The sequence below is a fragment of the Hypanus sabinus genome, chromosome 2 (genome assembly GCF_030144855.1).
Source record: "Hypanus sabinus isolate sHypSab1 chromosome 2, sHypSab1.hap1, whole genome shotgun sequence".
NCBI lineage: Eukaryota > Metazoa > Chordata > Chondrichthyes > Myliobatiformes > Dasyatidae > Hypanus > Hypanus sabinus.
The window spans coordinates 167,114,602-167,134,376 of record NC_082707.1 but is presented as its reverse complement, the minus strand read 5'-3'; the positions used below and the strand labels follow the sequence as shown (position 1 = coordinate 167,134,376).

General features: G+C 40.6%; 1 protein-coding gene across 2 annotated transcripts in view; it reads left to right on the top strand.

Moving 5' to 3' along the window:
* The window catches only part of rcor1 (REST corepressor 1), a 119,081-nt gene that overhangs the window by 49,728 nt on the left and 49,578 nt on the right, over window positions 1-19,775 (top strand). For both annotated transcript variants that reach the window (XM_059958878.1, XM_059958869.1), the window contains exon 4: window positions 12,113-12,165. In XM_059958878.1, the coding sequence (XP_059814861.1) occupies window positions 12,113-12,165 (53 nt within the window). The remainder of the gene's footprint in view (window positions 1-12,112; window positions 12,166-19,775) is intronic.

Genomic DNA, 19,775 nt, shown 5'->3' with positions numbered 1-19,775 from the left:
ATTGAAGTAGACAGCAAGTTCCTACTGGGACATTTCTTCTTTAGTCAGGAACTTACTGAGAAAATTATACTAAAGCAGACTTGGATTTTCCAGCGTTGTCAGCATTGAAGTAATGTGGGTATGAAACCTGCTGCAGCAGCGTACTTCTGCTCAGACAAGAAAATTCATACTTGACTGCACCAGAAAACACTTACAGCAAAACCAAGCTGCTTAACAGAACAAACTATGTAGCCGCAGGGAATGTGAATGGAAAAGCCTTCACATGAGCCCATAAACTTAACAAGATTATCGCTGTTTCTCTCACACTCCTCCCTGACCTGGAACCAAGTGTTAAATGATTTCTGGATCTCAAAACAAAATGTAGCTCATTGCCTCGTAGCTTTTAAAACATTCTTGGATTGTTAAATAGGGTATTAGATTCATTTGGATGAAAGGTAACAAAAGAACGTACACACCTTAATTGTCTTTCAGAGTTGCGTAGCTTGTAATTATGATCTACAGTGCTGTGCATAATTCTTAGTCACCCTAGATTTGTTATACAAATTGTTTTAGATTTCCAGATGTTCATTTTCCAAAAAATAAATGTTGGAAAAATTTTTGTATTTCCAACAGAGAAAGCATCATTAAATAATAGACCACATTACAAATAAAAAAAGCTTGATTACTTTTGTAGGTATATAGCCCAATGCATGATTAAACAAAGATAATAACAAGGATGCTAATGATCAATGACATAATGAGTTGACTGGAACACAAGTGAGTGTAGAAGCAATCATACTAGGTGAAGGGCAACCGAACTAAAAGGTGAGGTTGACAGATGTGGCAGATTAATCTTCAAATCATTAATTCTTACATCATAGCAAGATGAGCATTGGCAGACTCACATACTGGTCATCCTGCATCAGCAAATTCTCTCCCAAGTAGATATTTCACAGCGGACAAGAGCTTCAAGATGTGGTGTACGAGCTCCTCTGAAGAAACTTGAAGAAATGGGCAAAATGAGGACCAGAAGTACGGTGGTCAGCCATTGAATCTTGAGTGCAGCAGACAAGAGATACATCAAACTGATGTCCCATCTAAATCATATCCAGCACTGCTATTAGCTCTGAAATCGTAGAAACCAATGGAACCAGGTACACCCCTCTACAGTTGAAAAGTCTTGTCAGAAGTGGTCTTCTTGGAAGAGTGGCTACCAAAAAGCCATTCCTCTGAAGTGGAAACAAAGCCAAGAGGCTATGCACAAAAACACAGGGACTGGGTTGTTGAACAATGGCAAAAGCTCCAGACTGATAAGTAAAAATTTTAAAGTTTTGGCTCAAGCAGGGGGCAGTTTGTCTGTAGAAGAGTTGGAGCGTGTTATATGAACGAGAGTCTCAGCCAACAGCGAAGCATGGTGGAGGTTCCCTGCAGGTTTAGAGCTGCATTTTTTTGCAAATGGTCTTGGTGATCTGGTCGCAATGAATGGAATCCTCAATTCTGAGAAGTACAAACAGATTCTTATCCCTCACACAATACCATTGGGGAGGCTTCTCATCAGTTGCAATTTCATTATGCAGCAGGACAGTGACCCCAAACATGCAGCCAAGGTCATAAAGAACTATCTTCAAGGAAAAGAAGAACAAGCGGTTCTGCAGTAGACGGGCCTCCACAGAGCCCTGATCTCAACATCAGGGCTGTATGGGATTACCTGGAAAGACAGAAGCGAGCAAGCAAGCAAGGCAGCCAAATCTGCAGAAGAACTGTGGCAAGATCTCCATGATACGTGGAACAATCTATACCAACTGACTTTCTAATGAAACTGCATGATAGTTGATGATGTTTTAAATGCAAAGGGTGGCACACCAGATATGGATATGATTCTTTTTACTGTTTATTGCTCCTTGTAGCAATTTTTGATGGTTAGAAACTTTTCACTTAATTTTTTTTACATGTGTTAAGACTTTTGCATAGTACTGTGAACTGGATGGAGCCTTGAGCACTGTGCTAGAATTTCAGAAGGATTTGAAAAGAAAAGGGCATGAAAAGACACTTGGGAAAATCTGGAATTTTAATATGTTGAGGAAATCTTTGGACACTAATCTGGCATATCGGTAGCATATCATTTTAACACACTGCTTTACAGCACCAGCTGTAAGATCGGGGTTTGATTTCCTCTGTTGTCTGTAAGGTGTTTGTATGCTCTCCTTGTGGGTTTCCTCCAGGTGTTATAGTTCTCCCCCCCTTCCCCCCCCCCCAGTCCAAAGACGTATGGTTAGGATTAGTGAGTTGTAGGCATGTTGGGACACTTGTGCACTACCCAGCACTATCTTTGCTGATTTGATTTTATCTACTTTTGATATGATTTACATCTGTTTTCTTCAATTTTCTTGACCCAATGGCCCTTCATCCTTCCAAGTTTGGCGGCACAGCAGCACAGCTATTGACACAGTTGCTTCTCGGCTCCAGTAACCCAGTTTCAATCCTGACTGCCTATTCTGTCTGTTTGTCTGTTCTCCACACGAGTTTGAAATTTCATCCAGGGTCTCCACTTTCCACTGTGGTCCCAAAAATATATAGGTTAATAAGTTATTTGACCACTGTGTAAAGCACTCATATTGATGAATGGTTGAAACAGGACAAGTTGATGGGGATATGCAAATTTCTGTATAATTCATCTGTAGATTTTATCCTTACTTTCCTTTCCTAAGTTCTTGTGTGTTACACATGTGTTATATGTACTAATTGCTTTACACTTTGGTCTGGAGAAATGTTTTGATTGACGGTGTGTGTATGTATATATATATAGTTAAATGACAATAAACTTCACTTGATATGGGGAAAAGTAAATGAGATTGATTTTAAGTCAATCTCCTTATTTAAGGACAAATAATCCATTGATCTTTTCCTGCATCACCATCCGTGGGTTAGGCCTGTAATCTGCATTGGTTTTGAATAATCAGAGATGATCTCAATGAAATAAGATACTGAGTTTAATGGGTGGTTGCTATCATCATCTTTTGCTTTGGGTGGTGTCCTTCTGTGTGAAGGCCAAAGAACAGGTCAAATTGCTGAACAATAGAGTTGGTTTTAGAGGCTCAATGGCCCATTGCTCCAATTTCTTCAGGGTTCTGCCACTGATTTCACATCAAATCAGCTGTAGATATTAATTTTGCACTTGTCTTTTGTGCCATTTTCTCTATAGTAGTGTTCCTTTCCTGTCTTAAAGGTTCCTTTTCTCATGTGCAGCCTTGTGATACCCATTGACAATTTATCTTTCCTTTTAATTTGTGGGTTTAAATATTCTTCGATCGGGGATTCAATATAAATTGTTACTAAATGGTAGTTCAGATTTCTTATTCACATGTTTCTTTTTATTGAGATTTTATTGGAGTTGTTTTCTGTAACCAGTAGATGGTGCACCACACCATGTATATGTATAACGATTATCTCGAATACTGGAATCATTTCACTTATCACATGTAATTTGAAGCATACAATGAAATGTGTTATTTGCATTAACAGCCAATACCACCTACGGATGTTCAGGAATTTAAAAAGCTCAAAATTTAAGAGTTGAAGAATGTCATTTATTCTACAAAAGCAATATTTAGGCAATCAGAATCTGTACATATTTTCATGTTTTTTTCATCCAAATTTTCAATTTTTGGGAGAATACCAAAACTGTGTTATCTAAACATTACATTGGAAATTAGCATAGTAGGTCTGAAAAACTGCCGTTAAGTTTGAAGTTCAGGACAATTTCTGTCTGTCCGAACCATCTAATCACAAATGTTGCTTTTGTCTCGTGTCTCTCTCTGTACGTCTGTCTTCCTTGCCTTTCCGAGGTTTGTGGGTGGGTTAGTGCTTTCACAAAGTTAAAATTAAATTTACCTGAAAAACAGCTTCTATACATTTTTATGGTAGGAATGTTTTAGTTATTTATAGAGTAGTTACTTTTGTATAAATTCTTAATAATGTTTAATTGCTTGTTGTTCACTGGTGTACAAATGTAATTGCCCTAAGCAATGGTTCTGGGATGCTTAAGATTATTTACATATTGTAGGGGAAACTTTGAGTTGTTATGTTTAAAGAGACATTTGGATAGATACTTAAATATGAGAGGTATAGAAGCATACAGTCCTAATGCAGGCAAATAGGATTACTGTAGATAGACAATAGGTGCAGAAGTAGACCATTCGGCCCCTCGAGTCTGCACCGCCATTCTGAGATCATGGCTGATCATTCACTATCAATACCCAGTCCCTGCCTTGTCCCCATATCCCTTGATTCCCCTATCCATCAGATATCTATCTAGCTCTTTCTTGAAAGCATCCAGAGAATTGGCCTCCACCATCTTCCGAGGCAGTGCATTCCACACCTCCACAACTCTCTGGGAGAAGAAGCTCTTCCTCAACTCTGTTTTAAATAACTGACCTCTTATTCTCAATCCATGCCCTCTGGTACTGGACTCTCCCAACATCTGGAACATATTTCCTGCCTCAATCCTATCAAATCCTTTAATTATCTTAAACATTTCAATCAGATCCCCTCTCAATCTCCTCAATTCCAGCGTGTACAAGCCCAATCTCTCCAATCTCTCTGCGTAAGACAGCCCTGCCATCCCAGGAATCAACCTAGTGAATCTACGCTGCACTTCCTCAATTGCCAGAATGTCCTTCCTTAAACCTGGAGACCAAAACTGTACACAATATTCCAGGTGTGGTCTCACCAGGGCCCTATATAAATGCAAAAGGACATCCTTGCTCTTGTACTCAATTCCCCTTGTAATAAAGGCCAACATTCCATTTGCCCTCTTCACTGCCTGTTGCACTTGCTCATTCACCTTCAATGACTGATGAACTAGGACTCCTAGGTCTCTTTGCATTTCTCCCTTAGGTATCATAGTCTGTATGGGCAAGTTGTGTCCAGAAGGTCTGTTTATGTGCTGTTTGATTCTTCTGTGATTTTGTTTTTAATGTCAGATTTGTGCCATCAGTCAGAATCAAGTTTAATTTCACTGGTATACGTAGTGAAATTTATTGTTTTGTGGCAGCAATGCACTGCAAAATTACAATAAGTACAGTGGATTTTAGTTAACTGGGCCCTTGGTTAATTAAGGTGGTTGTTTATTTTGGCCAACTCTTAAAGAAGAAAAACTAAATTGAGAAAATAGCCAGGGTTCCCTTTGTTTATTTGGCACAGTATGCTGTTTAATTGGAGCAGGAGACTGTTGCTAACTAGCACAAGTTGCGTACACTTGCTTATCCATTAGATGCTACATTACTTACTGCGAACACTTTTTAAATAGTGTCGGTTGCATGTGTTTGTGTTCAAAAAGCAGTTATTTTTATCATTGAAACAAGCAGCAAGGCAATTTAGAACAGTTATGCTCACCATGGTTTCAAGCATTCAGGCCTGGAGATGCCAGAAACAGCTGGGAGTGAAAATTAAACAATTTCACTAATTCATGTTATAAATTACAAAGAATTTGAAGGTTTTGATGATTGTCTTGAATGATACCATGAAAATGAAAATTTGGAGGGTGCAATCATCTAAAGCATTGTATGAAGGAAGGCCATTATCTGCACTAGGTATCTGCATATACTGGACTAATTCATCCGTCAATAACTGGGAACTAATGCAATTTTATAGTACTGAAGAAGTATTGTTAGTGTTCTAATTTGTTCTGTATTTCATTTTAATACATTAATTGTTACTCAGTTAAATGGTAGTTTGTCTTTTTTATACCCATTTCCATGAAACCAACTAATTGGGGCAGCCACTTAATCGAACCATGTGTGTACACATTCCTGAGTTCATTGTCCATTCAGAAATCTGGCAGACAGGAAGAAGCTCCTCTTGAAATGTTCAGTGTGTGTCCTGTAACACCTCCTTGATGGTAGTGATGAGAAGAGGGTGATGGGGATCCTCAATGATTGGCTTTTGAGGCATTGCTTTATAAAGGTATTCTGGATGCTGGGGAGACCAGTATTCAGGATGGAGCTGGCTGAGTTTCTAACATTCTGCAGTTTTCCTGATCCTGTGCAGTGACCTCTCCATACGTACCACTTTTACTTGTACATCAGACAGTGCTTTAGTATTTGCCCAAATGAGAGCCTTTCATTGCATTCTGATACTTCAATACATGAAGTACCACTTGTTTTTAAACTGGAGTGATTCTGATAGTTCTATAGATTTTAATTGTAACTTGAGTAAATGTTCTGTAGTATGTTGATCTGCAGAATCACTATATGCAAATTTCATGAATTCCAAGAAGTTGAAACAATCTAAAGTTTCTACTCTTAGACCAAAAAAATCCCCAAATAAAATGAATTTAAACTAGTCTAGTTTCATGCACGTGATTTGATGCTGAGTATCCTCAGAGTTCTACAAACATGGTTCCAATTACATGTTACTAGCTTTGCATTTAATGGTGACATTTTCTTGTTTGGAGGTGACATACCTAGTTGAAAGTCCACTACATATCATGGTTATTTAAAACCCAGTTGAACTTGTTACTGAATATCCATGAAATATTTAATTGAAAATGCAATGCTAATGAAGAATTGTAATATCCTGCTCATTTCATTTTGAGTTTTAATTACCATTTTTTTTGGGGGGGGACATAATGGAATGTAGAGCTGACTTTTGACTATACAAGTTTTTCCAAGGTTACTGAACAGGAAAAACAAATACATAAATAATGTTCCGACATAGCAGAAATTGCTTGCAGCCCCATACCAGATAGCAAATGTGTCGTATGTAAGGGCCGTGTTTGTAAAATGGGGAGGATCTTGGGTCTAATAATTTTCAACCACTTTATTAAGACACCATTATATAATTAAAATATGGAATGTCCATGGCTGCCTCTACTGTGAAGATGAGGGGAAACTCGGTTTGGAGGAACAACACCTTTGTCTGTGTAGCCTCCACTCGCGATGGCATCAATGTTGATTTTCCCAACTTCTGGTATTTTTTCTCCCCCTCTTCTCCCCCCCCCCCCCCCATTCCTTGTTCTAGTTACTCTCGTCTCCTCCTCCTCACATCCTTAGTGGTTCGCTATCTTTTTCCGTGGCCTATTATCCTATTAGATTCCTCCTCCTTCAGTCCTTTACCTCTTCCATTTATCCCTTACCAACTTGTTTTACCACCTCCACCGTCTCACCTTATCTGGTCTTATCTATCACCTGCCAGTTTGTGCTTCTTCCCTTCTGCAGACTCTTCTATTTCAGGCTTTACCTCTGCTTCTAATCCAGATGAAGGGTTCCTCCTTGAAGCATTCACTGCTTATTCCCTACCATAGATGCTGCCTGGTTTTTTGAGTTCCCCCAGTATTTTGTGTACGTTTCTCTAGATTTCCTGCTTCTGCAGAATCTCTTGTGTTTGGGATGTTTGCAGTCTACTCTTGATATGACAGGGTCTAGAAAACTTGTTTACATCGGTATGAATGTGACTTACTTCAGATTACACATCTACAAAACAGAGTCTAACCAACCCTTTCCTCATTGATTCGCATTACCATTGCTTAATCACCCTTACAATGGTTGGGGGTAGGAAGGAGTTTTGGGGTTGGAGGCAGGTGGTGGAGCATACTGAATGAATTTGAGGGCTGGTTGGTAGATGATATTGGTCTACTAGAAGTTTAATTGGAACCACAAAAATAGCTTCAGGAGAAGGTCAGTGGATGAACATCCTGTAGCTAAGTGATTCATTTTTGTAACTGTTTGAAACATGGACCAGAAAATACTTGCTGCACTTTTATTTGTTTACTGTCTGGCAACATAGCGGTGTTTTCATTGCACAGATTGCAGTATTTGAAAGTGGTTTTTAGGTGCCATGACCCCACTAACAATGAATGTAGGGGAAAAACTGCTGACCTGGGCAATAATGTCCACCAATTCTTGAATAAAAGAAAGATGCTGGTGGTAATTTTATTGTCACTATGCTTAATTTTGATTCTGATCTTACTATAAATTCACAGCTAAGTTTATAATTTAATTAATTGCCTTACCTATAATTGTCTTGTTATGGCCAGTAGGGAGCTGGAGGTCTATAGTTTGTGGTTTGGGTCCATGTATCAATATACTGTTGTCAATACAACCATTGGCCGTCAATATTTGTACTAAGATTGGTGGTTCAAAATGACTCAAAACAAAGTGCCTAGATATCTCATTGCTATGCTATCAAGAAAATATATAGAACACAAAGACCATGAAGATTTAAGATACTCCCTGTACAGATTTATGTCTTTAAAGCTTTAAATACAAGGATCTTGAGGTAAAAAATGGAAGCGTGACTGTAAAATGGTCGCTGTTGAGCCATTGCATTCTAGATGGTTTAATCACAAAATCAAATGTGGGTCAATTTGATAGCTAAAACGAATAGACTTCTGAAAAAAAATTGCTGAAGAAATGTTTGCAGTATTAAGAATTAGGTTGCACAGTTGGAAACCTGTAGGGGAATGTTTGGAAAATGTAGTGCAGTGAGAAAGTGGACAGAAGCAAGCCCATTGCTGATTTATGTAGGAATGGAGAATACAGTCTGCCCTCCTTATCCACGGATTCTGCATGCGCTAATTCAACCAACCGCGAATTGCGAAAACCCAGAAGTGGTCTTCCAGCACTTGTTGTTTGAGCATGTACAGACCTTTTTTCTTGTCATTATTCCCTAAACAATGCAGATTAACAACCATTTTACACAGTATTTACATTGTATTAGGTATTATAAGTAATCTAGAGATGATTTAAAGTATACGGGAGGATATGCGTGGGTTATCGTGCATTGGGATTGAAAAATTGGAAGTTCTCTTACTAAGTAAGTCGGAACAGGTACATCCGGTATTATTTAGCGTCAGATAGTCAAAAGTTTGTCTTAGTGTATATATAATACATTTTACCTTTCTATGCATTTGAAACACTTAAGAATGTATGTTTCAGCGCCGGGCTTGGGAACGGAAGTTCTCGGGACTTGGGACAGATCGCTCCCGAGTGCGCTCTCCACCATGCCGGGTTGATGTGGAGGATCAAAAACCCAAAACCCAATAATTAAACCACTGCATTGCTTAGTAATAATTGTAGCTTTCATTGGGGCACATCCTTTCTCACTTTATCCTTTAAGATTGTTCTGATCGTTGAACAACGTAGCCTAACACTTTTCCAATGACTGATGGTGTTTCACCTCCTTCCGATCGCTTTATTATTTCCACTTTATTTTCAATCGTGATGGTGATTATTTTCATGAACAGAAACACTGCGCATTCAGAGCTCTGGCGCTGGGTCCTAGTGTCCACTGCACTGAGACAGGTTAAATAAGGTCTGGGGTTCCGCTGGGTAATAAGGTCCACCGGATTGAGACAGGTTGCATAAGGGACTTGAGCTTCCGCGAATTTTGGTATCCGCGAGGGGTCCCGGAACCAATCCCCCGCGGATATGGAGGGCCGACTGTATGCAGTACAGTTTGTTGGAATACCTTTAACATTTTCACACACATTTGCAATGAGACACGATTTAAAGTGTCCCACTTGATCAGATCTATACGGTAATGAAAAGTGGTGTGCATTTTACATTATGATGCACTAAGTGGGCGTAGAAAACATGAAGTCTGAATATGCAAACTAAAAACAATTAGGAAATGTGAGTTTGACAACTTGTAATGAAATTGCTTGGATGGTACCAGAAGGTTTGGGGAAATTGACAGCATTTTTTCCACATCAAAATAAGAACAGATTAAAAACTTTAATTCTTTATCTTAGCATGATGTCCAAATTGTGCATATATTCACACCACATCCAATAGCCAACATTTTCACCCAAGTGTCATTTCCTAAGTTTTGCTGAGAAAATTTTGTTTTTGATGATACTTGGCTGCATCAGTAATTTGATGACAAATAAAGCAGTGGTATCACAATTATTGTATGAACTAGTGAGCTACACCTGTACCTCAAACCTGATTTTTGTGCTACCGATCTGTTCATAACGTAACATATAATAAGAACTGCAGCTTTAAAGAACATATTGCTTGTTGTCTTTTGTTTTGTCATATTGTTTTAAATAATCGACATAGTACTGGGAACTCAGTTTTTCTGCTCAAGGATGTTATTCATAGTATTGAGCTCAGTTAGAACACTATAGCACAGGAACAAGTCCGTCAGCCTGCCATGTCTGGTCTGACTATGCCATTGATTTAAACTAAGTTGATCTGTATATCTCTTACCCTTCCTGGTCTTTTGCCTGTTGAAATGCTGCTTAACTATTGCTCGTGTATCTACCACCTTCACAGGCACCACATGATAGGCACCTAGCACTTTGAGTGTGTGGTGTACCTGTGTATATTTGCTTCACAAATCTTTGAAGTTCTCCCCCCCCCCCCCACCCCCAACTTTAATGCTATGCTTTCTAGTATTTGACATTTTTACCCTGGAAAAAAGATTATCTACCCTTTTCTATATGGACTTTAATGAGGCCTTCAAAAGTGTTCTCGTTTATCAGGGTCATATGAGATTTGGGGAGGACTAGTGAGGTGGATTCAGAATTGACTCAATTGCATACTCCGTCAGATCACCCCTCAGCCTCTTCACCAGAGATAATGATTCAAGTTTATCCAGCCTTTCCTTACAGTTACTACACTCCAATCTAGGCAACATTCTAGTGAGCTACTTCTGTTCCCTTTCCAAAGCTTCTGTGCCCTTCCTGATGTGTGGCAAATAGGGCTGCACACTACTGCAAATGTGGCCTAAATGAAGTTTTATACAGCAGCAACATGACTTTCTAATTTGTAAACTTTTAAATTCAGTGGCCCGGCCATTGATGGCAAGCATGCTATATGTTTCCTTTAACACACTGCCTTTTTGTATGACCACTTTCAGGGAGTTATGGACCTGCATCCCAAGATCCCTCTGTGCATCATGCTTCTAAGGGTTCTGCTGTTTTACTCTACATTTCACTTGCATTTGCCCTCCCAAAATGCATCAGCTCACTTGTTGGGTTAAATTTCATCTGCATTTCTCTGTCCCTATTTCCAACTGATCTATGCTTTGACCAACTGGCTATCCACAACTTCAATTTCATGTCATCTAACTTGCTAATCAGCCCATCTGAACTTTCATCCAACTCATTAATTTATACTACAAACATGTTAACTTGTGCCTTCAGCTTCTCTAAAGCTGCTCTTACAGTATTGTATCCTGTATATTTTTGGTGCACTTGAGGGTCCATGCATCTCCATATCTGTATACTGCAAGCTAGCAAAAGAATACACAAAAAAAGTGAATCTCTCTCCTTAGTGTGTGCTGATAGTGAAGTAGATTATTTATCCAAAAACTAGAACACCAAAGTTCATTGTTCAGTGGAATAAACATTGGAGGATCCACTGCATTGGAATGCCATCCAAGGGGTGACTTAACTCAGAGCTGATGAGCTGGAGTCCAGAATTCAGGCAGAGGGTCAGTTACCTGACCATGTGGATTACATACTGTAGAAATGTTCAGTCGCATAGCACAAAAATTATTGCTACAATCGGGATTCCAGAAGGTCATGCTGGAGAAGTCTCAGACTATGTTTATTAGAGAGGTAATTTTTTTGCATCCTGTGTGGATGTTCTCTGTAGTCCTTTACACAACTCAGATATATCATGGGGGCTAGACAGAAACCAGGAGTGGAAAGGGAAAGACTCGGTTGTAGAGTCTGCATAAGAAGCAGTGATGATGAAATTGCAGAGCTGATGGCTCTGAAGGAATGCAAGTAGCTAGGGTCAGAATTAAAAGACAGAACCACAAGGATAGTAATATCCAGCTTTCCTCCTAGGCTGCAGGCAAATTGGCATAATGGCAATAAGTTTAGAGCTAAATGGATGTCTCAAGGAATGATGTGAAGTAAATGGCTTCCAATACATGGGGTTGCAAAAATGGAAGCTGTTTCTTTGGGGGCTGGAATTGACAGATCGATAGCTTTTAGGATATGAAGGGAAATGATAGAGGTGGGACTGGTGCAGAAGAATGATACTGAAGTGAAAGATCTATCATGATCTTTTTAAGTGGTGCAGCAGCTGTGAAGGGCCAAATGGCCTATTCCTGCTTCTGTATATATGATGTTCACTAAAAGTTGTAAAAGTTTTAACTTTTTGTTTTGCATTTTCAGTGGATGAGTACATTGCAATAGCAAAAGAGAAGCATGGCTACAACATGGAGCAGGTAATAACATTTAAGATATAAAATTTGATCTTTGAGCCAATTCTGTTTGCCCAATTTGCCCTCGTGCTAACTGGCTGAAAATGATTCCTTTCCTCTGGTGCTAATGTTTCCTTTTCACAAGTCCCAGTGTTCTTCAGTAAGCCTGTCATTAGTTTCTATGCCTTGTCAGGTTACTATGGCACCTTCAATTTTCTTGTCCATCATGTTAAAAATATCTCTGACCACCTTGATCATGCCAATCATCCTTCTTTCTCTGCCACAGTACCCAAATGATCACAAATAAAATTCTCTATATTGGTGGGACTTTGTCTCTAAATCTGTATGGACGCTGTTGTCCTTGGACATCCCTCATTCCCAATTCGGTTGGATTGCAGTCAAATCAACCTGGTTTTAGTCAAAGCAGTTGCAATAATGAATTCTCTTTCTATCTTTGAGTATTACCCCTGAAATTTCTCATGTATCTTTTTTGACCTGTTTATTTGATTCATCACTATTTCTACCAGACTTTCTCTAATCTCAATTTCCTCTACAATCTTTGTCAGATTATTTGCCTAATTTCTGATTCCAATTAAACATTAGATAAACCTAGGGCTTTGCCTTTTGCACCTGTCTAAACCAAGGATATAATTAACATCTTTGTTTCAATGCTTGCCTAAATCTTGTTCATCTCCTTACTTCCAAACCTATAACCACCACCTTATAAATTTCTCCATATCTGTATCTCTAGTCTTCAAACTTCTGTCACCGTGAGCTCCAGGTCTCAAGTCAATGCATCAACTGTCCATTTTCCTCCATTAATGCTGCCTGATCCACTGCGTTCTTCCAGCATTCTGTGTTGCTCCAGATTCCAGTATCCGCAGTCTCCTATGTCTCATCCTAAATTTCATATTAGTCTCTTAATATTTGACCACCTTTCTAATTGCTCCTTTTGCCTTCTGCTCCTTTTGTTTCTTGCTAGACTTTTGATCGTACATGTGAAGGGGACAGTCTGAAATTTTTAATGGTGCCATTTTTAAAAAAATGCAACTTGTTAAGAGCATACTTGAGATCATTTTGTTAATGATGTCAGTCATTCCTTGTTATTTATATGATTGAATCCAAGTTTGGCATGTTTGTTTCAAACCTTCTGAAATTTTCTCAAATATTTCTTGTTAAGCATCCTTTCAGTTCTGTGGGGGGAGGGGGAAATTTGACAAGTGCAGAGATGATATTTATTGTTTCAGAGAAAACATCTTGAGTGAATGAAGTTCTGACAAGTGACCCTTGAGTTTGGCACAATTGCTTTTTTGCATGTAATTGTGATGTATGAAAGAAAAGCTGAAATCTGGAAGTTCCTTTGGAAAAGGATTTCATTTGTTGCAGTTAGTAACTTGTGTACAATATATGGGAATTGGCATTTTTAGTTTTTAGATTAATTTTTGATCAGTTTTAAATGACGTCACCATTTGTAGGATGTTGTAAGCTGAGTGCCACAAGTTACTTTAGCAGTTTCTGTTTTCATCGTGCTCAGAATTTTGTAATGATAATATTTTTAAAAACTTGTAAAAGAGACATGGGCATATTTGTCCAATTCATCCTTGTCTTGGGAGTACTGAAAAATATCCGAGCTGCAGAATTCATCTTGTCCCTCTTCTTCCCCCCCCCCCCCAGTTTGATGAAAAGTAGGTCTTGATTGTAAATTTCAGAGACCATATTGAAAGTATACAACTATGACTGTTTAATCTGTCTGCACAGCAGCAGCTCCTTCCAAATTTACTTCCATCTGTCATTGCTAGACTTGAGTACTACTTTAAATTAACTGTAATAGTTCAAGTCTGCTCAGCAAGCTATGTAGCAACTTTCGCTGCCCTGGTGTTGATATGCTAATACATGATGTTGACAACGTTGCACTTCGAGCTACTTAGTATAACTAATTTTTGATTGGAAATATTTACTTGTGTTATGTCATAGCTGACTTTATGAAGCAAAATTTTCACTTTTTGTTATAAAAATTTGTCCTGAACTCATCACTTCATTCTGTTACAAATGGTTTGTAATAGCATTTTTATAGTGCAGCAGAAGGGACCATCCAACCATCTGGTTAAATATAAAGCAGCATAAACAAATATATTTCAAATACAGCTAAAAGTCTGAATTTTTTTATACTGGAATCCGACCAATGAAAATCATTGTATTTCAGTCCTACCACATCATTGTCTGTAAACACATTTTATGTAATATAGTTGAATTGGAATCATTCAACTAAGGGACCGGCTAGCACCCTGCCAATGATAGAACCAGTTGTATCACTAACCAGGATGTTTTAGTAGATTTCCAATACCAACAACCACATGGCAGTATGAGAATTTGGTTGTCCTGTCTTACAAAAATGAGGCCCGGTCATTGTAATCTGTAATCAGCAAAGCATCATGACATTGAGAATAGTGTTACCATTGCCTGCTCACTGATATTATGCTTGAGTATACTTTTAGAAGTGAGGTAACTGCTGTTAATGTCGTTTTTGACCAAGGCTGGCATTAAAGAAGCCTGGTAAAACTGAAGTTGCTAAGCATTATGGAAAGAATGCTCAAATGTTCACTGTTATGTCTTGCATAAGAATATGATTTTAGTTGTCCACTCATCTCATACTTAAGATGTTGTTGCAGTAGTTTTTGTGTAACGTCCTTGATCTAGCAGTCTTCATTGGGTTTAGATTTCTTTCCAGCACAGGATTAGAGGTGAGTTGTTCGATGAATGCAGATTGACAAATCAGTTGCTGCTTTAGTGACCCAGTGTGAAGTAGAAAGCATACACACATAAACTGATAAGTAACAGCAAACATTCCCTTTTTCTTTTTGCTCCTCTATTCACCATACCAAACACTTATTTCCTCTACTGTGCATGTGCAGGTTGAAGTCCAAAACTGGGGCAGGACTAATTTTGAGGGAGTTGGGCAGGATCTAGCAGATATCATTGGGTCACCTGTTTGAGGGGAAAAGAATGATTGAGATGTAGAAGGCTTTTAAGGGAAGGGGGGGATTGATCTCAGTAGGTTTATATGGGTTTTCACAACATTATGGCCATGTATTGTTCTTTACTGGTCTATGTTCTAAAAGTGTGAGATTGAATGACCAAGAACAACAATAGGCTAAAGGCGGAACCTTGGCTGATGAGAGATGTTGAGGATCTAGTCAGGAAAATGATGAAAGCATCCATTGGGTTTAGGAGGTTTGGGACAAGTGGTCCCTCTAACTACAAAAAGAGGGAAGTTGGGAGGGCAAAGAAAAGGTATGCGATAGATCTAGTAGGTAAGGTTAAGGGAAATCCCAAGTGGTTCTCTAATTATATTAATAGGGTGGCCAGGGAGAGAGTAGGTCCTCTTTTTAGATCAGCAGAAGTGGTTGAGGCAGATACGATAGTATCATTTAAGAAGTACTTGTTGGATCGGTACATGGAGAGGTGCGGTTTGGAGGGGAATGGGATGAATTCAGGAAACTGGGACTAGTTTGGTGGGCACTGTATTTGGCATTGATTGAGCCGAAAGGCCCATGTTCAAACTCTTTCGCTTTGTGACTCTTATCTCCATGCTAAATCTCAGTGCAGTGTACTTAAATATATTGAAATTAACAGGCAAGGCTACTCTGACAATACTTGTTAAATTTGTTAGCACCATAAAAAGACAAGGGTGCACCACCGGCTCCACGTCTCATTCCATCTGCTCTGGAGATTCAACACCTCACTGTTTAAATCCAGGAACTCCCTACCAAGTAACACTGGGACTACCTTCAGTTGAAGAACTGTGAGGTTGCTCATGGACAATTAATACTGCCCTTGTCAATGACATCTATATTGCATGAATAAGTATTAAAAATTATCTGCTGGATACTCATCACTATCAAGGAGTCTAGTGTGTCCTATTGATATTTAACTGCAGTACAAATGGTGAATCCAAGATTTTAATCATTCTATGGAAATTTTTGATCAGAATCTCCACAAGGTATTGAACAGCAAGAGCAAGTCAGAGGTTAGATGTTCAGTTATATGCAACTTCCATCTTGACTTTCCAAAGCCTTTCTACCAGCACCATGACAGAAGTCTGGATGAGTATATTTTCAACACTTGCCCTTCATGATAATTAGTTTAAATCCTGGATGACTCCACCAAAGAAGGCTGAGAATGCCAACACGAGGAAATCTGCAGATGCTGGAAATTCAAACAACAACACGCACAAAATGCTGGTAGAACACAGCAGGCTAGGCAGCATCTACAGGGAGAAGCAATGTCGACGTTTTGGGCCGAGACCCTTCGTCAGGACTAACCGAAAGGAAAAATAGTAAGAGATTTGAAAGTAGTGGAGGGAGGGGAAAATGCAAAATAATAGAAGATCGGAGGGGGTGGGATGAAGCTAAGAGCTGGAAAGGTGATTGGCGAAAGTGATACAGAGCTGGAGAAGGGAAAGGATCATGGAACGGGAGGCCTCAGGAGAAAGAAAGTGGGGGTGGGGAGCACCAGAGGGAGATGGAGAACAGGCAAACAACTAAATATGTCAGGGATGGGGTAAGAAGGGGAGGAGGGGCATTAACGGAAGTTAGAGAAGTCAACGTTCATGCCATCAGGTTGGAGGCTACCCAGCCGGTATATAAGGTGTTGTTCCGCCAACCTGAGTTTGGATTCATTTTGACAATAGAGGAGGCCATGGATAGACATATCAGAATGGGAATGAGACGTGGAATTAAAATGTGTGGCCACTGGGAGATCCTGCTTTCTCTGGCGGACCGAGCGTAGGTGTTCCACGAAATGGTCTCCCAGTCTGCGTCGGGTCTCGCCAATATATAAAAGGCCACACCGGGAGCACCGGACGCAGTATACCACACCAGCCGACTCACAGGTGAAGTGTTGCCTCACCTGGAAGGACTGTCTGGGGCCCTGAATGGTGGTGAGGGAGAAAGTGTAAGGGCAGGTGTAGTGCTTGTTCCATTTACAAGGATAAATGCCAGGAGGGAGATCGATGGGAAGGGATTTGGGCGGGGGGACAAGTGGACAAGGGAGTGGCGTAAGGAGCGATCCCTGAGAAAAGCAGAAGGGGGGAGGGAAAAATGTGTTCGGTAGTGTGATCCCGTTGGAGGTGGTGGAAGTTACGGAGAATTATATGTTGGACCTGGAGGCTGGTGGGGTGGTAGGTAAGGACAAGGGGAACCCTATCCTAAGTGGGGTGGCAGGTAGATGGGGTGAGGGCAGATGTGCGAGAAATGGGAGAGATGCGTTTGAGAGCAGAGTTGATGGTGGACGAAGGGAAGCCCCTTTGCTTAAAAAAAAGAAGACATCTCCTTCGTCCTGGAAAGAAAAGCCTCATCCTGAGAGCAGATGCGGCAGAGACGGAGGAATTGTGAGAAGGGGATAGCCTTTTTGCAAGAGACAGGGTGGGAAGAGGAATAATCCAGGTAGTTGTGAGAGTCTGTAGGTTTATAGTCGATATCAGTAGATAGGCCGTCTCCAGAGATGGAGTCAGAAAGATCAAGAAAGGGGAGGGAGGTGTCAGAAATGGACCAGGTAAATTTGAGGGCAGGGTGAAAGTTGGAGGCAAAGTTAATGAAGTTGACGAGCTCAGCACATGTGCAAGAGGCAGCGCCAATGCAGTCATCAATGTAGCGAAGGAAAAGAGGGGGATGGATAAAGGTATAGCCTTGGAACATGGACTGTTCCACAAAGCCAACGAAAAGGCAGGCATAACTGGGACCCATACAGGTGCCCATGGCTACACCCTTGGTTTGGAGGAAGTGGGAGGAGCCAAAGGAGAAATTATTGAGAGTAAGAACTAATTCCGCTAGACGGGGGAAAGTGGTGGTAGAGGGGATTTGGTTAGGTCTGGAATCCAAAAAAAACTGAAGAGCTTCGAGACCATCTCGGTGGGGGATGGAAGTATATAGGGACTGGACGTCCATGGTGAAAATAAGACAGAGGGGGCCAGGGAACTTAAAATCATTGAAAAAATTCAAAGCATGAGAAGTGTCACGAGCGTAGGTGGGAAGAGATTGAACAAGGGGGGATAAGACAGTCAAGGTATGCAGAAATGAGTTCAGTGGGGCAGGAGCATGCTGAGAAAATAGGTCTACCTGGACAGGCAGGTTTGTGGATCTTGGGTAGGAGGTAGAAATGGGAAGTGTGGGGTGTGGGAACTATGAGGTTTGTGGCAGTGGATGGGAGATCCCCAGAGCTAATAAGGTTGGTGATGGTATTGGAGACAATGGCCTGGTGCTCCTTAGTGGGATCATGATCAAGGGGTAAGTAAGAGGTGTTATCAGAGAGTTGTCGCTGTGCCTGGGCCAGGTAGAGGTCAGTACGCCAGACAACAACAGCTCCCCCCTTATCAGCAGGTTTTATAGTGAGGTTGGGATTGGTGCGGAGGGAGTGGAGAGCAGAGCGTTCGGAAGGAGTGAGGTTGGAATTGGAATGGGGTGGTGATGTCAAGACGGTTGATGTCCTGTCGGCAATTAGCAATAAAGAGATCCAGAGCAGGTAGAGTGGGGTGTCCATGAAGAGGAGGAGGGTTGAAGACGGGAGAAGGGGTCATCAGTGGGTGTAAGAGAGTCCTTGTCAAAGAAGTAAGCTCGGAGACAGAGCCGGCGGAAGAAGAGTTCAGCATCATGGCGTACGCAGAACTCACTGAGGTGTGGGCGAAGGGGGACAAAGGTGAGGCCTTTAATGAGGACAGAGCGCTCTGCCTCAGAGTTGAAGGTCGGAGGGAATGGTAAAGACCCGGCACGGATGAGAGATGGGATCAGAGGGGGGAGGAAGGCTGGTAGTGAGAGTGGAGAGGGAAGGGTTGGGGTGAGAGGGAGATGGAGCCTCTGAGGGCCCAGGAGCTGACGATGGGATCTGAGGGAGAGGGGATTGCATTCTTGAGAATGCCATCCGTAGTTTAAGGAGACAGTTACTCCTCATCATCTCAAGTGTTGCAGGTAATGAGCAATAGATCATAATCCTGACAGATACCCACATCCCAGCAAAGGATGCTGTTAACCCACAAAACACAATGGCTGTATCTACAATTGAATTTTTTTTTAGGTAAAGCTTTTTAGTTGGTTTATCACCAATGCTGAGCTTCCAGGAGGTAGCTACTGAAGGTAGGTCATAACTCATTTCACTTTTGAAGTGTTTCTACATACTGAAATTGCAGATTTAGTGTAATTAGGTTAAGCCACAGATTTTGAAATGCTGCAAGAGGATACCAAAACTTTCTTCAGATATGTAAAGTGTACAAGAGAGGTGAGAGTAGGTATTGGACTGCTGGAAAATGATGCTGGAGAAGAATAGAATAGGACTTTATTCCTTGTAACATAGAAGATTGAGAAGATTTGGTAGAAGTATGCAAAATTGAGGGGTATTGATAGTAAATGCAAGAGGCTTTTTCCGCTGAGGTTGGCTGGGATTACAACTAGAGGTCATGGGTTAAGGGTGAAAGGTCAGAAGTTTACGGGGGAAATGAGGGGATACTTCTTCCCTCAGCATGTGAGAGTGTGGAACAAACTTGATTTTAATGTTTATGAGAAGCTTGTATAGGAACATGGGCAGAAGGCTATGTTCCTGGTGCAGTTTGATGGGAGTAGCCATTTTAAATGTCTCTGCACAGA